The sequence below is a fragment of the Vidua macroura genome, unplaced genomic scaffold, assembly GCF_024509145.1.
Source record: "Vidua macroura isolate BioBank_ID:100142 unplaced genomic scaffold, ASM2450914v1 whyUn_scaffold_189, whole genome shotgun sequence".
NCBI lineage: Eukaryota > Metazoa > Chordata > Aves > Passeriformes > Viduidae > Vidua > Vidua macroura.
In genome coordinates this window covers 1-16,126 of record NW_026530573.1, presented here as the reverse complement: position 1 = coordinate 16,126, position 16,126 = coordinate 1, and the positions used below count along the sequence as shown (strand labels likewise).

Here is a 16,126-nt window from a genome sequence, read left to right as displayed (position 1 = left end):
GGGCTGGGACAGGGAGATCACCTTGACTCCCCCTTGGGATCAGGGCTGGGAGGAGGGAGCAGCGGATCCAGAGGCGTTGGACCCCGCTTTGTGGGAATCACCCTGGGCCCAACATTCCTGCCGGGAGCGGCATTCCCACTGGGCTCCGCGGGGCCGGGGGGCAGCTGGGGCCTCCCCGAGGTTCATTCATTCCACCTTTTCCCAGCCCGGGAGCTGCCCGGGGCTGTCCCGCTCGGGCTCTTCCCGCCGGACCTGTCCTCCCGGTTGGGCAGGAAGTTCATTTCCGAGCTGTCACCCCGGGTCCGGGACAGGGCTCGGGGTTTGCCGGGAAGGCTCTGGCGCGGTGTCGGGGTGACGCCGTCACGGTGACACCGGCAGGGTGTTGTTGGCACTGCCGTGACGTCCAGGCCGGGCTGTTCTCGTCAGAGCCGCTCCCTGGGGTGATCCCGGGCAGTTATCACTCCCAATTCCCAGCAGGCGCTTCCCTGTCCCGTTTCCTGCACGGGAAAGGGGTGGTGACAGCCCCGGCCTAAATTTGCCCTTGGAGCAACACCTTTTCCAGGCAGGATTCTCCCAAAAAAGCTCTGGGCACTGAGGCCAGAAGGAATTCTGTGGGAATTTCCTGCTTTCCGGGGGGATCTGCACTCCCAGGAGAGCAGGGATTGATCCCGTGTGTTCCCAAGCCCTTCCAGTCCCCTCCCAGGGCTCTCCAGTGCTGGAGGAATCAATAGGATTAATTCATTTATTGACCCATCCTTTCATCCCTTCCAGGGATTTCCTTCCCCGCGGCTCTGGGATTGTCACTCGCCGGCCTCTCATCCTGCAGCTCATCTTCTCCAAGACGGGTACGGGGCTGGAAAGCAGGGAAGGAGTTCCCTGTGCAGCCGTGGGGGTTCGCACACAGCATCCCCCCCACACGGCGCCCTCGGGTCCATCCCGCTGCCCCCGCGTTCCCAGATTCCCCTGCTTATCAGGGAGGAATGCGGGGGAGAGCTCAGGGAATGCCTGGGAATGCTGGGGAGGCCAGAGGAATGCCAAGGAAAACCAAGGAACGCTGAGCTGGGCATGGGGGTGACTCATTTTCCCAGCCAGGTTTCCGTCAGCCATCCCGATATCCGGGGAGAATTCCTTTGCCCCCTTCACCTTGACCAGCCAGGCTCTTCTTCTGCCAAAAAAAAAAAAAAAAAAAAAAAATCCCTGGATTTGAGTGAATCCCAGAGCCCCTGGTGACCTCCTGGAGCCATCGGTGGCTCCCGGGAGCTGAGGGAGGCTCGGGAAGAGCCGGCCTGGGAGCGATGGGAGGGTTGGTGAGGGCTCTGGGGTGAGGGGTGAGGTGTCGGGGATGATTCCAGCCCTGGCAGGGCAGGGAGGGCAGGGCAGCGCCGAGGTTTCCGCTCTGCCCACACGGAGGGAAGGAGGAAGGAAGTTGCACCATCCCGGCTGCCGCAGCGCGGCCCCGGAGCTGCTGAAATCCCTTTTCCTGGGGCAGATTGGGATCCAGGGGAGCTCTTCAGTGTCCTGCAGCCCTTCCCCATGTCCTGCAGCCCCTCCTTGGTGTCCTGCAGCCCCTCAATGTCCTGCAGCCCCTTCCCCATGTCCTGCAGCCCCTTCCCCATGTCCTGCAGCCCCTCAATGTCCTGCAGCCCTTCCCCATGTCCTGCAGCCCCTCCTTGGTGTCCTGCAGCCCCTCAATGTCCTGCAGCCCCTTCCCCATGTCCTGCAGCCCTCCTCGTTGTCCTGCAGCCCCTTCCCCATGTCCTGCAGCCCCTTCCCCATGTCCTGCAGCCCCTCCTCGTTGTCCTGCAGCCCTTCCCTGTGTCCTGCAGCCCCTCAATGTCCTGCAGCCCCTCAATGTCCTGCAGCCCCTCCTCAATGTCCTGCAGCCCCTCCTCAATGTCCTGCAGCCCCTCCTCAGTGTCCTGCAGCCCCTTCCCCATGTCCTGCAGCCCCTTCCCCATGTCCTGCAGCCCCTCAGTGTCCTGCAGCCCCTTCCCCATGTCCTGCAGCCCCTCCTCGTTGTCCTGCAGCCCCTTCCCCACATTCCCCACACATCCATCCCCATCCCCCTGCCCCTCTCTGTCCCCATCCCCCTGAACGCTCCCCGTTTCTGACGTCCCCAATCCCTCCCAGAGTATGCCGAGTTCCTGCACTGCAAATCCAAGAAGTTCACGGATTTCGATGAGGTCCGGCAGGAGATCGAGGCGGAGACCGACCGGGTGACGGGCACCAACAAGGGCATCTCCCCCGTGCCCATCAACCTGCGCGTGTACTCCCCACACGGTGAGGGGAAATCCCGGAAAACGGGGGCAGTCTGGGGGTTATGGGGCCACGCAGGAGCGAATCCATCGGGAATCTGGCTCCGGAGGGAGGGTTGGGCGCGGATCCCCCGGAGGGATCCCCCCACCTTCACCCCATCCGTGTCCCCCCCCCCGCCAGTGCTGAACCTGACCCTGATCGACCTCCCGGGGATCACCAAGGTGCCGGTGGGGGATCAGCCGCAGGACATCGAGTTCCAGATCCGGGACATGATCCTGCAGTTCATCAGCCGGGAGAGCAGCCTCATCCTGGCCGTCACGCCGGCCAACATGGACCTGGCCAACTCGGACGCGCTCAAGATGGCCAAGGAAGTGGATCCGCAGGGTAAAGGGATGGGGGGCGGCTTTGGGGCTGCAGGGGCTTCCCTGCCTTCCTCATCCTCTTCATCCTCCTCTTCGGTTTCTCTCCATTCCACGGGTCCCTGCTGCGTTTGGCTGGGGTTAACTGGGATCAACCCTTGGCTCCACAGGCCTGCGGACCATCGGCGTCATCACCAAGCTGGACCTGATGGACGAAGGCACCGACGCCCGGGACGTGCTGGAGAACAAACTGCTGCCCCTGCGGAGAGGTACGGCCGGGCCCGGGTCCCTGCGTGTCCCCCGTGTCCCCCTCAGGTCACTCCGTGTGTCCCCCTCAGGTCACTCTGTGTGTCCCCTGGTCCCCCTCAGGTCACTGTGTGTGTCCCCTGTGTCCCCCTCAGGTTACTCCATGTCCCCTGCCCTGTGTCCCTCCTTGGCTCTCTCTGTGTCCCCCTCAGGTCACTCCATGTCCCCTGCTCTGTTGTCCTTCCCTGGCTCTCTCTGTGTCCCCTGTGTCCCCCTCACATCACTCTGTGTGTCCTCCTCAGGTCGTTCTGTGTGTCCCCTGCTCTGTGTCCCCCTCAGGTGACTCCATGTCCCCTGCCCTGTGTCCTTCCCTGGTTCTCTCCGTGTCCCTCGTGTCCCCAGTGTCCCCTGCCCTGTGTCCCTCCCTGGCTCCCCCCGTGTCCCCAGTGTCCCTCCCTGGCTCTCTCCATGTCCCCTGCCCTGTGTCCCTCCCTGGCTCTCTCTGTGTCCCCCTCACATCACTCCATGTCCCCTGCCCTGTGTCCCCTCTGGCTCTCTCTTGTGTCCCACTCAGGTCACTCCACGTCCCCTGCCCTGTGTCCTTCCCTGGCTCCCCCCGTGTCCCCAGTGTCCCTCCCTGGCTCTCTCCATGTCCCCTGCCCTGTGTCCCTCCCTGGCTCTCTCTGTGCCCCCCGTGTCCCTCCCTGGCTCCCCCCGTGTCCCCAGTGTCCCTCCCTGGCTCTCTCCATGTCCCCTGCCCCGTGTCCCTCCCTGGCTCCCCCCGTGCCCCCCGTGCCCCCAGTGTCCCCAGTGCCCCCAGTGTCCCCCTCCACCCCGCGATGTCACCGCCTGCCCTCCGGGCGCCCTTCCCGGGCCGGGTCCCACCGTGTCCCCGCTGTGCCAGGGTACATCGGCGTGGTCAACCGGAGCCAGAAGGACATCGACGGCAAGAAGGACATCCGCGCCGCGCTGGCGGCCGAGCGCAAGTTCTTCCTGTCCCACCCGGCCTACCGGCACATGGCCGAGCGCATGGGCACCCCGCACCTGCAGAGGGTCCTCAACCAGGTGGGACGGCCCCTTCCCGCTGCGTTCCCGCCTGGAAAAGCCGAGTTTTCCAGGCTCCCGGCTCAGCTTTCCCCGTCCCTCGGCAGCAACTCACCAACCACATCCGGGAGACGCTGCCCTCGCTGCGGAGCAAGCTGCAGAGCCAGCTGCTGTCCCTGGAGAAGGAGGTGGAGGAGTACAAGAACTTCCGCCCCGACGATCCCGCCAGGAAAACCAAAGCCTTGCTGCAGTGGGTTCCTCTCCAGCTGCCTTCCCGGCGGGACGGGATTTGTCCTTCCCAGCTGGGAATGTTCCTCTTGGTCTCGGGGAGGAGCTGGAATTGCTCTCCTTGCAGGGTGGAGGGATGGGGAAAGTTTCTCCTGGGAGTGCCCCTGGAGCATCCCTGCGTTTTGCCGTGGGAACTGGGAGCCCTGTCCCTCCCTGACCCTCCCACGCCGCAGGAAAAGTGGGATTTGCACTTCTCCCGCCCCAGCTGGTGGAACCAGGGGAATTTTTGCTCCAGGGGAGCTCCCTGATTCCTGGTTTTCCTGCCCAGGATGGTGCAGCAGTTCGGGGTGGACTTCGAGAAGCGGATTGAGGGTTCGGGAGATCAGGTGGACACTCTGGAGCTCTCCGGGGGCGCCAGGATCAACCGGATTTTCCACGAGAGATTCCCCTTTGAGCTCGTGAAGGTGAGGATTGGGGTGCTCCCTGTCCCCGGAGGCTTTTCCAACCCGAACCATTCCACGACCCCATAAAAATCTCGAGATTTGAGGTAGACAGAACGGAGCAGCCCCTGCCTGGCGAGGCTGTAGGGATGGTCCAACCTGGGTCATTCCGGACAGTGGGACAGCCCCGATTGATTCCTGAGGGTTCCTGATTCCCACTCCCTTTCCCGGCAGATGGAATTCGACGAGAAGGATTTGAGGCGGGAGATCAGCTACGCCATCAAGAACATCCACGGGGTGAGGCAAGTATCCAGCACGGATCCTTCCCTGGACACAATTCCCGACCCAGAGCCTGCTCAGGGCAGGTGGGAAGGGCTCTCCTGGAGCAGGGGTTTTCTCTGCTGAGGTGGAAATTGTTCTCCAGGAGCACAATTGCTCCCTAGGAGTAGGAACTGGCTCTCCCAAAGCCGGGAGCTGCTCCGTGGGGTCAGGCAATCCCTCCCTGGGATGGGGCACCGTCCCAGTCCCATCCCAGTCCCGCTCTGATCCCGCTTTTCCTGCTCCCTGGGCTCCAGGACGGGGCTGTTCACGCCGGACCTGGCGTTCGAGGCCATCGTGAAGAAGCAGGTGGTGAAGCTGAAGGAGCCGTGCCTGAAATGCGTGGATTTGGTGATCCAGGAGCTCATCAACACCGTGCGCCAGTGCACCAGTAAGGTACTGGTCAGCCCAGTGACAGCATGAGGGACTGGTCAGCCCAGTGACAGTGACATACTGGTCAGCCCAGTGACAGCATGAGGGACTGGTCAGCCCAGTGACAGCATGAGGGACTGGTCAGCCCAGTGACAGCATGAGGGACTGGTCAGCCCAGTGACAGTGACATACTGGTCAGCCCAGAGACACCAGTGAGGGACTGGTCAGCCCAGTGACAGTGACATACTGGTCAGCCCAGTGACACCAGTAAGGTACTGGTCAGCCCAGTGACAGCATGAGGGACTGGTCAGCCCAGTGACAGTGACATACTGGTCAGCCCAGTGACACCAGTGACATACTGGCCAGCCCAGTGACAGTAGTGAAGGACTGGTCAGCCCAGTGACACCAGTGGGGGACTGGTCAGCCCAGTGACAGTAACATACTGGTCAGCCCAGTGACACCAGTGAGGGACTGGTCAGCCCAGTGACACCAGTGAGGGACTGGTCAACTCAGTGACAGCAGTAAGGGACTGGTCAGCCCAGTGACAGTGACATACTGGTCAGCCCAGTGACATACTGGTCAGCCCAGTGACAGCATGAGGGACTGGTCAGCCCAGTGACAGTGACATACTGGTCAGCCCAGTGACACCAGTAAGGGACCTCTGGCCAGAGCCATTCCAGCCCCATCCCTCCTGCAGGTGCCTCCCTCCACCCAAAACCCCCCCACTGGTAGAATTTGGGATCAAACTGGGCATTCCTGGGTTTCTCCTGGTGTTCCCTGGCCTGGGACAGATCCTGATGGATGAGCTGGGATTTTGGGGATGCCCCACAGCCCAGCCAGCTCCTGTGGGAGCAGTGGGAATGGGAACCCCTTCTGCAGCTCCCGGGGCAGGGGTTTGGTGGGGTTTGGTGGGGAGTGGAGCGCTGCTGCCCCCGGAGCTGCCTGGCTCCATCCCAGCGGTTCTTCCCGGGCCTTTTCCCTCTTTTCCAGCTGGGTTCCTACCCCAGGTTGCGGGAGGAGACCGAGCGGATCGTCACCACCCACATCCGGGAGCGGGAGGGCAAAACCAAGGACCAGGTCAGCTGCCAGGCCATTCCCAGCACCCCCAGTGTGGGAATTCCCACCTTCCCTGACTCCCGATTCCCTCAGATCCTGCTGCTCATCGACATCGAGCTCTCCTACATCAACACCAACCACGAGGATTTCATCGGGTTCGCCAAGTGAGTCCTTTTCCGGGGGGGCAGTTCCCGCATTCCCGTTGTGTTTTCCTTGTGGGGGACACCGGAGTCTCCCACATCCCACCAGCGCCTTTGGCACCCGATTCCCTCAGGTTTGGGGTACGGGAAAGGGGCTGGGAAAAGCTCCAGCCTCAGGAATTTGGATGAATCCCGATGGTTCAGGCTGTTGGAACCACCCTGGAGCTGCCACGGAGCGGGAATCGCTCCCTGTCCTCTCTGTCCCTCCTCATCCTCTCCCCTGCCAGGAGCAGGGCTCTCTCTGCCACCTTCCCTTGACTCTTCCCGGTGTTTTCCAGCCCCAAACCTCTGGGAAGCTCCCAGACTCCAGCTCAGGGTGCCTGGAGCCCACTCCCATCTCCTGCCCCTTAAATTCCCACATTCTTCCTCCTGTTTTTTTCTCTCTTCCCCCTTTTTTCTCTCTTTCCTCTCCGGTCACACTCCCTGCTCTCCTCCTGCTCTCTGCTGTTTCCCCTTGGATCCATCACCTCTCTCTGTCTCTGGACTGTTCCGATCCTCTCCCGCCCCAGCTGTTTCACTGAGCAGCACGTGGCGACCGGGTGGGTACCGGGGGCAGCTCCCCCTCCCCAGGGCATCCCGGGAGCTTCCCCGGGGGCTGGCAGATCAGCAGCTGGGGAGGTTCCCTCGGGGCTGGGAGCTTGGGTTTGGGATCCTGGAGCTTCTCCCAGTTCAGCCTTGGTATTGGGATCTGGAGCTTCTCCCAGTTCAGCCTTGGAATTGGGAACCAGGGAGCTTTTCCTTTGGATCTTGGAGTTAGGGAGCTGCTCCTCCCAGTTCAGCCTTGGGTTTGGGATGCTGGAGCTTCTCCTCCCAGTTCAGCTTTGGAATTGGGATCTGGAGCTTCTCCCAGTTCAGCCTTGGGTTTGGGATCTGGAGCTTCTCCTCCCACTTCAGCTTTGAGTTTGGGATGCTGGAGCTTCTCCCAGTTCAGCCTTGGGTTTGGGATGCTGGAGCTTTTCCCTCAGCTCTGGGAGCCAGAGAACTTCTCCTCTGGGTTTGGGAGCCGGGTTGTTTCCCCTCCCAGTACAACTGGGAGCCTGGAGCTTCTCCTCCCAGTTCAGCTGGAGTTCACGCAGATCACCCCTGCCCTGGGACCCGGGAGGAGCTGTCGGGATCGGGGCAGGCAGGGAGGGCTCCCCCAGATCCCCCAAATCCCAGCGCTCCCCTTTCCCAGGGGTGGGTGTGTCCCCCCCGTCGGCTGCTCTGGGGCGTCCCGGTGGGATTCTAACGGATTTCCTGGATTTTGTTCCCGCTCCTGACTAACGGTTCCGCCCCCTCGGTGCTCAGGAGAGACAGGTAGCTTTTCCCTCTGGTGCAGGTAATGCTCGATCCCGATCCTGATCCCGTTTTGGGGGGAATTAGGTGTTTCTGGAAGCTCCTGGTTCTCGGTGGTCGGAATCCCCTCGGGAGTCTGCAGCCGCTGCTCCGCTCGCTCGGTGTTTTACGCCCTCCTCCCTCTGGAGTCGCGTCCTGGGAATGCCCATCCCTCAGGAGGAGATCCCGGTGTCCCGTCCCCCCTCTGTGCGCTCGGTCCTGGGCAAAACCTCGGGAAAAAAACCTCGGGAAGGGGCTCTGGAATTCCACCCTTCGGATCGGCTCCTCCCCGCGGCGTTCCGGGTGCGTGGCCCTCGCTCACCTTCCTCTTCCCCACCTCAAAATCCCGTTTTTTTTTTTTTCCTCCCTTTTCCCAGCGCGCAGCAGCGGAACACGCAGACCAACAAGAAGAGAGCGATCCCCAACCAGGTACAGCCGGAGGCTCCCGGAATTCCTGCTCCTCCTCCCCCTGCTCCGAGCTCCGAGCCCATCCATTAACACCGGTAGCCAAGGCCGGGCTTGGACGTGGAAAAGCAGAGTGGGAGCGGAATTCCTGCCTGAAAGCAGCGGGATTTGGGACACAGCGGGCGGGAGACGCGGCCCTGGCAGTGGGGGGGGGCGAGGGACTGGGAGCTGGGACGACACCGGGGTGTCCCGGGAGGACCCCGGGGTGTCCCCACGGCCGTGTCCCCTCCCCGGTCCCGCTCCCAGGGGAATGTTGGGATGAGCAGGAGCGGCCGTGCCCCTTCCCCGCTCCCTCCGGAAGCCGCTCCGAGGGATTAACGCTGGGAATGACCATTAATAGCATGTAACGGGTTTTCTTCTGCTGTTTTTCCGCTTTTTTCCTCCCTTTTTTTGTGCTTCCCGCTCTCTCCTGTCACTTCCTTCCCTGTCCCGTCTCCTCTTCCTGCCTTTTTTTTTTTTTTTTTTGTCTTTTTCCCCCCTTAATTTTGCGCGCCCAAAGGGGGAGATCCTGGTAAGTACCACGGAGCGGGATAGTGCCGGGACAGCGCCCGGCGAGGCCCGGCCCTGCCAGGAGCAACATTCCCAAAAACCCCAAAAAAAACCCCCAAAAGCGCCGCCCCCCCTGCTCCCCAGGATGGAGGACGCTGGTGAGAGAAGGGGGACGGGATTCCCAGAGGGAGCAGCCGGGATCTGCCCGGTGGAAATCGGCTTTGTCCCCCCTGTGCCTTCTCCAGGGGCTTTGGGGTGACCCCAGCCCGTGCCCGGGATCCGGGACAGGGAATGCTGCCTGCTGGGGTCCAGGTCGCTTCCGGTTTTCCCAAACTTTGGGAGACAGGAGGCCAAAAACTTTCTGGTTCAGCCCAGAACGGCTGGTGGGGGGTGAGATTCCCTCTAATCCCTTGGGAACACACGGAGGGAAGGGCTGGGAGTTCACTTCTCCCCCTCAAATTCCCTTTTTTTGGGTGGGATTTGGGGTTTCGCCCTGCCCTGCCAACACCAGAATTCCCAACCTGGCTGCTCCAAGCCCCGTCATTCCACCCACAGAGCTCCTCCTCCCTCCTGGGACAGGGAGGGCAGCATTCCCTGTCGGGGATCCAGGGGATCCCAATCCCACTGCTCCACACTCGGAGCCTGTCACCGCTCCAGGAACGTGGAAGTGTCTGACAGGGAGCCCTTTCCAAACCCCCACGCTGGGATTTACAGCCCCGGGGTGGCCTCAGCCCCGCTGGGCAAGAGAAGCAGGATAATGGCGTGGATCCTGCCTCTGGACAGAGCTGGAATGTCAGAGCCAGGAGCAGGAGCAGCTCCCTGGTGTCAGCCACCACGTTCCCGTGGGGAAACGGCCGCGGGCTGGCACTGAAAGGCTTTTATTGTCCCAAAATGTGGATTCCAGGGGGCCACTGCGTCCCGCTCTTCCCAGGAGGGGCTGTGCCTCCCCTTCCATGAATCCCTGTCGCAGATCCGGCCTTTTCCTGGCTCTTCAGACACTTCCACTTCCTCTCAGCAGCCCCCAGATGTTGCGGGGAGCCCCAGGACCCCCAGAGCTCCGGGCAGGGCCGTTCCCTCGCCGGCTGTGGGACGGGATCGCGACGGGAAGGGGGGAGAGCTGGGAATTGGGGATGGGAGCCCTGCCGAGCTCCGAGCCCCAAAACCATCCCCGTTTTCACCGAAATCCATCGGTTTTAAAGGAACTTTCTCCCTCCTGCTCCTACTCCTGGGCTTCTCCCGGAGGGTCCAGCTCCCGCTGGGCTGCACCGACCCTCTCCCTTTTCCATGTAACCCCTCAGAATTCCCCCAGTGCCTGCCAGACCCTGTTCCCTCTCCCTGCTCCACAGGCAGATCCCTTTTTTTCCTTTCAGCCCCTTTTCCTCATGATCCCTTTTCCCAATAACCCCCCCAAGCCCCCCCTGACCCCTCTGGCTTTGCTCCGATCCCTTTCCCACCGCTCATTCCCGATCCCCGATCCTCCCTCTCCCCCTTCCCGCCTCAGTTCCTTTAAAACCCGCTCGGATCCAATCCCGGGGTGGTTCCCAGACGGGGACGGGGCTCTCGGAGGTGAAATCCCCCTCCCCTGCCCCCTGCAATTCCCGGGCTCTCCGTCCTTCCCTCTCCCGGAGCGCTCCGTCCGCGCTCCGCCGCAGCTCCGGCTTCGCTCCTTCCTCACCCCGGGAATCTGCCGTGGCTCCTGCGCTGGGAAACCGACCCCAGCCCCAGCCCCGGGAGGGGATCCCGGTGTTCCCGCGGAGCCATGGCAGGCTCCGTGTCTAACCCGGCTCTGCCCCTTCCCGGGGGCTGCTCCCGCTCCGGCCGCGCTTCCCGCTGAGCCCTGGCACTAACCCGAGGGGTGGGAGAGCCCCGGGTGGGGCAGCTGGGACACGGGGAGGGGCTGGGATACAGGGATGAGGCGCTGGGATCCGGGGATGTGCTGGGATGTGGAACCCGTGGTGGATCCCTGCCGGGTCCCTCCCGCCAGAAGAGAATTCCTCGGCGATTCCCAGCGTTCCTGGGCGTTGGGTGGGCACTCCCCAGGACTCTGGGATCCACCCACGGATCCCTGGGGCAGCGGGATCCACCCGAGGGCTCCCCGAGAGAGCGCGGATGGGAATTCGGGATCATCCCGCTGGCCCGGGCAGGAGCTCCCTGCTTTTCCCACGGGGCTTTGGGGAGCTGGGAACGCTCCGGGCGTTCCCACAACACTGCTCCCAGCTTCCCTGCGGGACGGGGGAGGCCTGGCGGGCTTTGGGATGGCTGCGGGATCCCGCTGATGTCCCGCCTCGCCCCCCCCCCGGCGTGCTGCAGGTGATCCGCAGGGGCTGGCTCACCATCAACAACATCAGCATCATGAAGGGCGGCTCCAAGGAGTACTGGTTCGTGCTCACGGCCGAGTCGCTCTCCTGGTACAAGGACGAGGAGGTACGGGGCGGAAAAACGGGGGGAAATCTGGGATTCCGGGGGAAAAACGGGGAAAATCCAGGATTCCGGGGGAAAAATGGGGAAAATCTGGGATTCCAGGGGAAAAACGGGGAAAATCTGGGATTCCGGGGGAAAAATGGGGAAAATCTGGGATTCCGGGGGAAAAATGGGGAAAATCTGGGATTCCAGGGGAAAAACGGGGAAAATCTGGGATTCCCAGGGCTCTGGGCAGAAAAACGGGGGGAAATCTGGGATTCCGGGGGAAAAATGGGGAAAATCCAGGATTCTGGGGGGGGAAATGGGGAAAATCCAGGATTCCGGGGGAAAAATGGGGAAAATCCGAGATTCTTGGGGCTCCGGGCAGAAAAACAGGGGGAAATCTGGGATTCCAGGGGGAAATCCGGGATTCCAGGGGGAAAACAGGGAAAATCTGAGATTCTCGGGGCTCCGGGCAGAAAAATGGGGGAAAATCCGGGATTACAGGGGAAAAATGGGGAAAATACAGAATTTCTGGGGCTCTGGGCAGAAAAACAGGAAATCTGGGATTCTCAGGGCCCTGGGGGAGAATCTGGGTTCCTGGGGCTCTGGGGGAAAAAATGGGGTGTGGAGATGGAATCTGGGATTCCTTGGGGTTCCAGATATAAAAATGGGGTGTGGAGATGGAATCTGGGATTCCTTGGGCCTCTGGGGGGGAGATCCTTGGGATTAGGGGGGGTGATTAGCACTCAGGGTTAATTGTCACCAGAACCAATCCCGAATTCCCCCTCTCCAAACCTCGGCATCCTCTGCAGCCCCATTCCAGCAGGGAATGCCGGCGCTGGAGGGAGCTGGGATGGGTCCTGCTCCCAGCAGGATGACCCCGATTCCCTCCCTGGCTGGATTTTGGGGTGCTGGAGCCAGCACATCCCCCCCTTTTTTCCTGCTGGAACTTTGTTTATTCCTAGCCCGCTGTTCAGGGGTGCTCCAGACCCCCCCTCATTCCCAAAGTGATTCCTCAGGGCTTCCCCCAGGAAGGGCCGGGGCTCCTCCCCGGAGGTTTTGGGTTTTCCAGCCTTCCCACCCCCGGGATCTGATCCCGCTCCTCCCCTGGCGTCACCAGGCACTGTGGGGGGGCCCTTCCCGGGATTTGGGGGGGAATCACGGCGCGGGCGGGGGGCTCTGGAGGGGCCGGAGCCCACACAGGGTCAGGGAAAGGAGGCACGGGCACGGCGTTTATTTCCCGGGAATGTCCAGGCACGGCTCGCGGGATCCAATCCCGCTTTTCCTTTGTTCCTCCGGCCTCTTCCAGGCGAAGGCAAAGCTCTGGAGCACCCCCCGACCCCCCCAAATCGCTGCTCCCCCTGCACATTCCTGCCCCGAGCCCTCCCGGTTTCCTGCGGGGCCTCTCCAGGGGGAGCGGGAGCGGCCTCGGGATGAATGAGGCTCTGTCCTCACCCCGCCGGCTCCCCCCAATCCCTGAAATCCGGGGGACACCGACAGGGCACGGACCCCCCCCCCCCGGCCCTGCCGCCCCTCACTCCCGGGGAAAATCCCACAGAAAACCTGCGGGATGGGCCGGGAAAGGAGCGATTCCTGGGAAAGGAGCGATTCCTGGGAAGGGGAGATTCCCAGGGAAAGGGAGATTCCCGGGAAAAGGGAGATTCCCGGGAAGGGGGTGATTCCCAGGGAAGGGGAGATTCCTGGGAAAGGGGCAATTCTCGGAAAGGAGCGATTCTCGGGAAGGGGAGATTCCTGGGATAGGGGCGATTCCCGGGGAAGGGGTGATTCCCAGAAAGGAGCAGTTCCCGGATTCCCGGGCAAGGAGCGATTCCCGGGAAGGGGCCATTCCCAAAAAAGGGGCAATTCCCGGATTCCCAGGGAAGGAGGGATTCCTGGGGAAGGGGCCATTCCCGGATTCCTGGGGAAGGGGCAATTCCCTGATTCCCAGGGAAGGAGGGATTCCCGGGGAAGGGGCAATTCCCAGATTCCCGGGGAAGGGGCCATTCCCGGATTCCCAGGGAAGGGGCAATTCCCAGATTCCCAGGGAAGGAGGGATTCCTGGGGAAGGGGCCATTCCCGGATTCCCAGGGAAGGGGCAATTCCCGGATTCCCGGGGAAGGGGCAATTCCCAGATTCCCGGGGAAGGGGCCATTCCCGGATTCCCGGGGAAGGGGCAATTCCCGGATTCCCGGGGAAGGGGCCATTCCCGGATTCCCGGGGAAGGGGCAATTCCCAGGAAGGAGCAATTCCCGCTTACCTGCGGCAGCTCCGGCTCCGGCGCCGCCCGCGCCGGCGTAACCAATGTGCAGACTACTGTACATCCCTTCCCACCTGAACAGGTAGTCTGAACACTGGGAACGCCGGCCCGGCTCTCCCCGTCCCCCCAGCGGGGCTGGATTTTTTTTTTTTGGGGGGGGGGGTGGGGGTGTCGCTGTCCCGGGGCCGCGGCTTTGTCTGCTCCTGACGTGGCAGAGCCCTCGGCTCCGAATCCCGCCTGGAAAAGCGCTGTGGGTTTGTCAGGAAATCGTGTGGGGCGCGGGGGAGGGGGCCGGCCCCGGGTTCGTGGCCTCTCCACAAAGGCCAACGTCACTTTTTGGGACCATCTGGAGACAAAGTGGAGCTGGAGCTGCTCTAAACAATTCCAGATGTTGCCGTTCCGGCGGCCCCTGGCTGGAAGCGGCTCCCAGGCTCCTTCCAGCCGCATTCCTGGGGGTCCCTGCTGGAGCAGGGTGGGCTCCAAGGGGGTCCGGCCCCATCCCGGAGCTGCCCACGGAGCCGGAGGGACCAAATCCCAAAGCAGCCCTGGAAAAGGCAGAGCAGCACCCACGGGGAGCCCCGGTCCCTCCCGGAGCAATTCCCCCATCCCAGGCTGCAGAGGATGAGCTGGGAATCTCCCGTTGAGCCTTTTCCAGCGGGAGTTTGGGGTCTGCAGTTCCCAAAGCCGGGGTTCATTCGCCCTCCGTGGCCTTCCGGGAGCTCATCCCTGCTTCCCTCTCGTCCCCTTTCCCAGGAGAAGGAGAAGAAGTACATGTTGCCTTTGGATAATCTGAAAATCAGGGATGTGGAGAAGGGATTTATGTCCACCAAACACATCTTCGCCATCTTCAACACGGAGCAGAGGTGGGGAATCCTCCTGGACAAGGCTCCTGGTTTTCAGGGATTTTTCCCTTCCCTTGGAGCCAGCCCTGCTCCCGGGGGCTGGGGTCCCACGCAGGGGGAATCCTGCAGAGGAAGCAGTGACGTATCCCACATTCCCACTGGGATTCCGCGGGGATTCGTGGCTCTGGGGGCTCCCCCCTGACCCCAATCCCTCCTTCCCCTGCAGGAACGTGTACAAGGATCTCCGGCAGATCGAGCTGGCCTGCGATTCCCAGGAGGACGTGGACAGCTGGAAAGCCTCCTTCCTCCGGGCGGGAGTTTATCCCGAGAAGGACCAGGTGAATCCCATCCCCAGCCCGGCCCTGCGGGGCTGGGAGCAGCCAGGAGCTGCCCAGGACTCCCCGGAGGTGCGGGATGAGATCCCCAGGGTGCTGCCGGACGGATCCCGCTGGTTCCAGGCTGTGGAGTGACCCCCGGGATGGGAATGGGGCCGGGAGTGGAGCAGGGGGATCCCTCCTGCTCCTCCCTGATCCCAGGGCTGAGCATTCCCCATTCCCTGCCCTTTGCAGACGGAGAGCGAGGACGGGGCCCAGGAAAACACCTTCTCCATGGACCCGCAGCTGGAGAGGCAGGTGGAGACCATCCGGAACCTCGTGGATTCCTACGTGGGGATCATCAACAAATCCATCCGGGACCTCATGCCAAAGACCATCATGCACCTCATGATCAACAATGTGAGGGGCAAGAGGGGCTGGGGAGGGGGAAAAGGGGATGGAGAACATGGAAAAAGGGTTGGAGATTTGGGAAAAGGGCTGGGGAGGGGGGGAAAGGGGCTGGAGAGGCAGGAAAAGGGGCTGGGGAGGGGGAAAAGGGGATGGAGAACATGGAAAAAGGAATGGAGAGGAGGGGTGAAAAGGGGCTGGAGAGTGGGAAAAGGGGTTGGGGAGGGGGAAAGGGGGATGGGGAGAGGGGAAAAGGGGCTGGAGAACATGGAAAAAGGGATAGAGAGGGGGAAAAGCGGTTGGGGAGGGGGAAAAGGGGATGGAGAGGGGGGAAAAGGGGATGGAGAGTGTGAAAAGGGGCTGGGGAGTGGGAAAAGGGGCTAGAGAGCAGGGAAAAAGGGCTGGAGAACTGTGGGAGGGGCTAGAGGGGCTCAGCCCGAAGAAAGGAGGCTCCAGGGGCATCTCCTGGCTCCTGACAATTCCCTGGAAGGAGGTTGGAGCCAGCCAGGGGCTGATCCCTCCTCCCAAAGGGGACAGGACAAGAGGAAACTGCCTCAAGCTGTGCCAGGGGAGGTTCAGGCTGGGTTTGGGGAAAATTTTTGAGTTTTCCATCCCTGACACTCCCCTCCTTTGGGAAGTGCCTCAGAGCTGTGCCCGCAGCACCCCCGGGGCGGGGGGACAAGGGACCGGGACAACACCCACCCCGAACCACCCAAAAACCCCCACTCCCACCAACCGGGGCGCTCCCCCACCCCCGAGCAGCGCGTCCCAGCCCTTCCCTCGTGCCCCCCAGACCAAGGATTTCATCCACTCGGAGCTGCTGGCCTTCCTGTACTCCTCGTCCGACCAGGGCAGCCTGATGGAGGAGTCGGCGGAGCAGGCGCAGCGCCGCGACGAGATGCTGCGCATGTACCACGCGCTCAAGGAGGCGCTGGCCATCATCGGCGACATCAGCACCAGCACCGTGTCCACGCCCGTGCCCCCGCCCGTGGACGACACCTGGCTGCAGCCCGGGGCCGGCCACAGGTGGGGCTGTGGGGCTGGGGGGGTTTGGGGGGTTTGCTGTGGGGTTTGGGGGGTTTGGAGGGGTTTGCTGCAGGATTAGGGGTGTTTGG

General features: G+C 62.5%; 1 protein-coding gene across 5 annotated transcripts; it reads right to left on the bottom strand.

Annotated features, from left to right (window-relative positions):
- Nucleotides 1–9,124: 9,124 nt before the first annotated feature.
- On the bottom strand, nt 9,125–14,134 carry LOC128802801 (uncharacterized). Of its 5 annotated transcripts, none has more exons than XM_053969365.1 (3): nt 13,448–14,134; nt 10,463–11,238; nt 9,125–9,869 (listed from the first exon to the last, which is right to left on the bottom strand). In XM_053969365.1, the coding sequence occupies exons 1-3, from the start codon at nt 14,051–14,053 to the stop codon at nt 9,779–9,781; spliced, it is 1,473 nt and encodes a 490-aa protein (XP_053825340.1). In that variant the 5' UTR covers nt 14,054–14,134; the 3' UTR covers nt 9,125–9,778. The 5 variants fall into 5 exon arrangements, with proteins under 5 accessions (XP_053825340.1, XP_053825344.1, XP_053825342.1 ...); XM_053969369.1 differs by having other exon boundaries at nt 11,121–11,238; XM_053969367.1 differs by having other exon boundaries at nt 10,463–11,192.
- Nucleotides 14,135–16,126: the final 1,992 nt, after the last annotated feature.

Excerpts from the sequence above, each read along its gene's own strand:
- LOC128802801 (XM_053969365.1), bottom strand. The coding sequence starts at position 14,053 with ATGGGGGAATTGCTCCGGGAGGGACCGGGGCTCCCCGTGGGTGCTGCT. Across the intron at positions 11,239-13,447 it reads CGGAGCCGGAGCTGCCGCAG|ATTTCCCCCCGTTTTTCCGC; the intron begins GTAAGCGGGAAT and ends CCGGAATCCCAG. Across the intron at positions 9,870-10,462 it reads AGCCACGGCAGATTCCCGGG|CCGGCGAGGGAACGGCCCTG; the intron begins GTGAGGAAGGAG and ends CCCGTCCCACAG.